Source organism: Sinohyriopsis cumingii, chromosome 13 (assembly GCF_028554795.1).
Source record: "Sinohyriopsis cumingii isolate HCF-2022 chromosome 13, ASM2855479v2, whole genome shotgun sequence".
NCBI classification, from domain to species: Eukaryota; Metazoa; Mollusca; class Bivalvia; order Unionida; family Unionidae; genus Sinohyriopsis; species Sinohyriopsis cumingii.
This window is the reverse complement of record NC_142973.1, coordinates 8,273,020-8,279,019: the sequence shown is the minus strand read 5'-3', so window position 1 is coordinate 8,279,019 and position 6,000 is coordinate 8,273,020. Positions and strand designations below refer to the sequence as shown.

At 36.8% G+C, this 6,000-nt stretch overlaps 1 protein-coding gene across 1 annotated transcript in view; it reads left to right on the top strand.

Moving 5' to 3' along the window:
- The first annotated feature begins 2,992 nt into the window (after window positions 1-2,992).
- The window catches only part of LOC149784914 (myb-related protein A-like), an 85,444-nt gene continuing 82,436 nt past the window's right edge, over window positions 2,993-6,000 (top strand). The window contains exon 1 of the mRNA XM_089978507.1: window positions 2,993-3,134. Coding sequence (XP_089834633.1) covers window positions 3,112-3,134 — 23 coding nt within the window. The 5' untranslated portion in view covers window positions 2,993-3,111. The remainder of the gene's footprint in view (window positions 3,135-6,000) is intronic.

Genomic DNA, 6,000 nt, shown 5'->3' with positions numbered 1-6,000 from the left:
GAATTTAAGGAAAAAGCAGTGCAACAAGCCATAATTGCCAGTAAACAACATAAACATTCAGTGCGAATCGAGCAGTACGCGACACTACTCATACACTGTACATCTATGAGTTTAAATTAAATTATTTTAGCGGTCAACATCTGGTGGACGCAATTATTGACAGAGTCAATGCAGCATTTGACAAAGTCCCGACCAAACTGAACAAACCTGTCACCATTGAATACCATAAAGTGTTCCGACGTCTACTGATGAAATTTCCTGGTGACAAAGTCAAAGGTATTATATTTTGTTTTGAAATGGGTGGGGAAGTCAAGATGATCGGCGGTGACAAGAACAAACGGCTCCTACTCCTATTGCACGGCGATCACGTCAAACTTCGTCCAAACCAATACCACAGGAATATATGAGCAATATCGAATAGTAGGTCACTTATTGAGGAGCAACAACAACCACAGTTAACCCTATCATGTAGACACTTTTATCTAGCATCTACTACAACCCTGCACATGATGCTGGTTACGTAGGAGTTCGAAAATTAAATCGTGGGTAATGTGTCTAAGCTGGTGCTGCATAGTATATCAAAAAGTGGGTGCTGGGTAACAGTCAGAAAGTGGTGTGTTTGATAGTAATCGAAAAGGCGTGTGTTGGATAGCATTTAAAAGTTTTAACGTTACATTTCCAATAGGGGTCTTACATTTATCAACATGGAAATGAAATGTAAAGGTCAACACGTTAATATCACATTTACCATATGAGCTATAGGGTATCACACAAGTTAAATACACTATTAACATTATCACTCTGATATGCCGCCATAACCTTTCGACACCTTGAGGCTATAAACTTTCGACTCTTTCGACCATACATTTTCCCCGTGTTAAAATCATGTTAACCATTATCAATGTTCTACCCTCTTAAACATGGAAAACCCATAGGGAGCAGTAGCGGCCCATATTACTACTCTAAGAGAATATAGATTCCATTTGGGAATTTGTATAACTAATGGATTTGCCTCTGATATGTTGCTTAGTTTGGGTTTGATTTTATGGTTGATTCTGGTACACTTGAATTTAGCATGCAATTTGTCAGCCCCTCCACATCTGTTTCTGCTAGAATTGCTTCAATTAATTTATAAAATTGTTTCAGTCTGTCTTATCGTAAAGGCTAATCTTCCTATGCTTACCTGGATCGGTTCTTAATTCCTGATGCAGAAGGGGTCCACAAATACCCGGAGTGGGGGAGGTTAACAAATACGTATGGTGTCTGTGGGACAGAACCGATGATTGGGGCGTGGGAGGGGGTCGAATCAGTCTTTATAAAAATGCTTCTTTCTTTGAACTCCTCCTGTACCAGTAAATATTGTGTAGATTAAAGCTTCCAGATATCACAATATGAGTTTGAGAGGAACTTTTGATATAGACTTAAATTCTTTAAGTCATTCCTTTTATGTTTATAAGAAGGAGAAGACATACATGTTATTCCCAACGAAACTTAAATTTCAACCTACCAGATTGAGTTTTTGTTCCCCTTTCGTCGATATGATATAGCCAGTAATGTGTTAAAAGTGTTTTTAAAGCCAGCCCAAATCCCAAAGAAAACGCAGAAGAGATTATCGGATTCTAGACTTGTGCTTAGGTTCAAATCAAGGCCTATTCTTTTTTCCCCTTTACCCGGAATATTTCTGCATCAGAGTTATTTACTTCTGTTTCGTCGGTTTCGGACTTTGGTAAATCGTAAAGAAGATGGCACCACATCTTTAGACTTCACGATCTTTCCTAAAAGCTGAATTTTTCGTCATAACAAAATAATTTTGTAATGGTTTGAATTTAGCTATTACTTAGTTTTGACTTTAACATCTAGTTTTAGGTGTTATAGATTAGAATCGCGGTCTTAAGGGTTTTAGATGTATTATCTTCGTATATTATTTTATACACCTGTCCCACAATTTTACAAATTTTCCCTTTTAATTATTATCGGTTAGTACTACATGTTTAGTGGGCAGAACCGCTGAGAGCGATCACGGGCCATGGGGTTAGAAACACCGGGTATATCCTAGTTCTTGTTTTTAAAAAAAATAATCTTTTATAAAATTAAAAAGTGTTGTTCTGCCCCGTTATCCCCCGCCTCTTGTCGGCCCTGTTATTGGCTGTGATGGTTATTTACGTTAATAATATTTTGGGAGTGGGGCGAGTGGGTGGCTTTGATCTGACATTAGGTGCAGCCCGACCCTTTGAATATTACCCGCGGATCATCTAACAGGATCAGTTAATGATGCACAGCCATGGGTAATTGGTGTCTGGACTTCTACAAACTCAGGGTAGTCTAGGTCCAGTTAGTTACAGAATGCTTGTGTTGTACATTATTATTTTATAATCTCGCCATTACGTTCATTTGGTGTTGGACCTTTATCTAGTTAACATGATTGTCTTTATAAAATAATAGCAGTGTAGAGAAAATCTCGTGTTTGTTCCTACACGCTCATACAACTGGAGTAGCCCGGCACTGGTTGATGTTGCTGTCGTTTATTTTGGGTGTGAGAGGTTTGGTGACACTTGTATATGGATAATATTTGTTGTCAAAGGGTTTAGGTGAGATCAGGCAGGATCAAAGCTGATTTGAATTGGAGTATCTTTTGTTTTAGGTGTGGGGATTGGTATCAAGGAAATAAAAACAAAAGGATATGCATTAACTTGGAAAGTTACATCTCGCTCAAAGCTGTATTTCCCTACTTGGTGCACAAGCGTCATAAACGACAGTAACTACATATCTGGAATTAGAGAGAAAGTGATGAAATATAATTTTAAAAAGAACATTATGATGTGGGGATTTGACAGACCTATGTGTTAAAAATTGTCTAACGTTTGTCAGTCGTGTTAGGAATACACCGTTACACCGTTAATGTACTAACTGTCGTCACTTCCTGTATCCACCGTATAGCCAATCAAAGGGCGGCTTTCTCTTTGTAGCGCGCAATTTAGTTGTCCGCCATTCCCCAGTCAGCAAATTCATTGTTTTTCTTATTCATATTACAGTTAATGTCACAAAATTAAAAGGACCGATTGAAATATTTTGTTATGGAAGTATCAAAAAATCACGTTATTTGGGATCGGAATGTCTGATTTGCCGATTGAAAGGTTTGTAAAAGGAAATATTTCACATGTTGACCACTGCCATTCATGACACAGGATTGTTGATGTCCAATGATTTTCCTTTTTATTTCGATTGTATTGGCTTGTGTATCCTGTATTTTCTTTTTATGAGGGACAGGTGTGTAACATCGTGCGTATGTGTTTGAAAGTGATCAAATAATTTAGGAACAGGATGGGTAGTGTTTTGTGATCACTGGTTTTAATTGACAGCACACTGCGTACCATTTCTTTGAGGAATTAGAGTTTTGCCGAGACAATTGCGCGTGAGTGTCGCCCAGGCAGTCGTTGTCGTTGCGACGTAACAAATCGCGTGCACTTGTTTTTTGCAGATCTACAGCAAAGCGTCATTGACGCATGACGGTGCAACGGCGTCTCTTTCGTCAAGGAAAGATGAATCGGTTTATTTGTTTATTTTGTACAGTTATTAGTGTCTGAATGTCCAAAGGCACCACAATGGAAAGATTGTTCCCATTTAAATTTGATAAATTTTTAATGTATGTCCATTCTGTGAACAGTCAAAGGTGAAAATACATGACATGCTAAATAGCTTTGTATGATTGTATGATGCCATTTATGTGCTGTTAAATATATTGTGTCTCAGTTTCATTGGTAATGAGTTTTTTTTTTATATATATATATAAAGAAATTAACCTTTTAAATAGAGCACAAAGAAATTTAAGCTTTTCATTTTAAAAACACATAACAGACATTATGACTTTATTGACTGCCTCCAGTCCATTATGAATTGTACCATACCTATCATCAAAAGTATTTACCAGACACAGTTACAATCTGAGGATTATTTAATCCATTCAGACCTTAAACATTTCAGAACCGAACTTTGTGTCTATTCAGAATCTTTATTAATTTGGAAAAAAGAAGTCAGCAGGAAGTACAGTGTTAAAGAGATGGTAGTTTTTGTAGATGTAGCAGCCTAACTATAATGTACCATTTTGTCCAATTCTGCATATTGGCTAATCATGTGAATCCATTATGCATTTTTTTAATGTATTTACAGCTTTATCTTAATGCTTTTGACAACTGAATTCCACAAAAAATGAATCGGTATTTCATTCAAGCTTTATGGAAATGTCATTGTGCCTTGAATTTGTGAATTCATATGCATGTAACAATTCCAGCAGAAGTAACAAGTCAAACATTGCAGCAAAATGAAAACTACATGAAGCAGTCATTTTACTACTTTGTAACCCCGCTTTGACACAAAATAGACAATTCCATTTTTTTAAAAAATGAGAGCTCAAGGTCAGTTTCTGACATTTTTATTTGATAAAATACAAATGTGCTAGATCTGTGTGTATTTTGTCCTTTGAGTGTAAATTACAACTGACACTATGCACTGATTCTGCAATAAATAAAAAAGATGGAAACTTTAATTTTGAAAACATAATGACTTACATTAGAGTTCGTGAGTTTTGGAAAACCCCACTTGTCATGGTGGGGAACTGGATCCCTTTCACTTTCCTCGACAGTAACACACACACTTGTTTCATAGTTTAATTACTTCTGGGGAAAGGAATTTGAGCCACTTCCCCCAGGCTTTTATGTACTCAAGGAGCGTTGTTTAATTGAAGCCATCAGGCAGTGGGACTAAGAGTAGACCCAGCATACACTGAATTTTTCAGTCATTATCTACCGAGCAGCCTATGGTGTGTATGAGTGGGAATAGACCAATTACACTCATACTTGTGTAGGTAGTGCAAAGGGTGTGCACTGCACGCTGATTGATTTTGATGTCCAGCTGAGGCAAGGAACGAGAGGGTGGAAAGGTCAGGTCCAAGTTCACAGGTTGGTGTTCCCATACCCCATGGTATTTTGCTCTAACTTTATTATCATACACAGTTTGGAATAAAACCTCTGTGCTGTTTTTTTTTGTTTTAGAGTTAAGACGAAGAGAGGTACCTAGGGTGACAGCTTTATTGAGATAGATTGCCACCTTGTGTGGCTGGTCCTGATGGTCTTTGGACTTTAAGACAACCTTGTATGTTGGATTAAATTTGGGGTCATATGAGCTGGGTGTTTTCTATTTTGATTGCAGCCTTGTGCACATGCAGGGATGTTGGTAGTTGTTAGAGAAGAAGGTGGGGTATAAGGAAGAACTAGGTTTAAAAGATTTTTTTTTTTTTTTAAAATACATTTGGGGAGTTTGGAAAAGCAGCCTCTTATCCCCCCTGGTGGTTGGTCCGGGCATGCGCACAGGCGATAACCATGTCAGAGGGACTTGCAAGGCTTAGCCTCTCACCAGTAGGTTGACACCCTGCTCCCCCCTACAAATCTTTCTGTGTATGTGTGTTTTTTCATCTTTTTTTTTCTTCCCTTATTTATGTTTCTAGTTGCACATATTTATGATAAGATATCTGGTCTTACTCTGCCCCAATTAACTGCTGGTTGAGATTTATCTTTTGTTTATTTTCCTAGCTTTTGGGTGAATTTATTTTAATTTCAAGCTAAATATATTTTGTTAAAACATATTTTTGCCAAGTATTCAGGTCTCTTTAATGTGTCAAAGACATCTGATCTTATTTGTCCTAATTTTAGTTTGTTAACCTGTCTCCTAGTTCTAATTGTATGGTAATTGGTATTTATTTACTTACTTAGTGGTATATTTATTTGTTTTAATTAAGACAGATGTCTTTTCTGAGTATTCAAGTCTCTATGACATGTTAAGACTTCTGATCTTATTTTGTTTTCTATTTTTCATTAATGGTTAGGTTTATATTTTATTTGCTAGCCCTGATTCATGTATAAAATTAATTATGTTTATGTATGTAGAGTTAAAGTTTGGGTTGGTATTCATTAAAAATTTGGGCATGTATTAGGGGAACCAATCTTA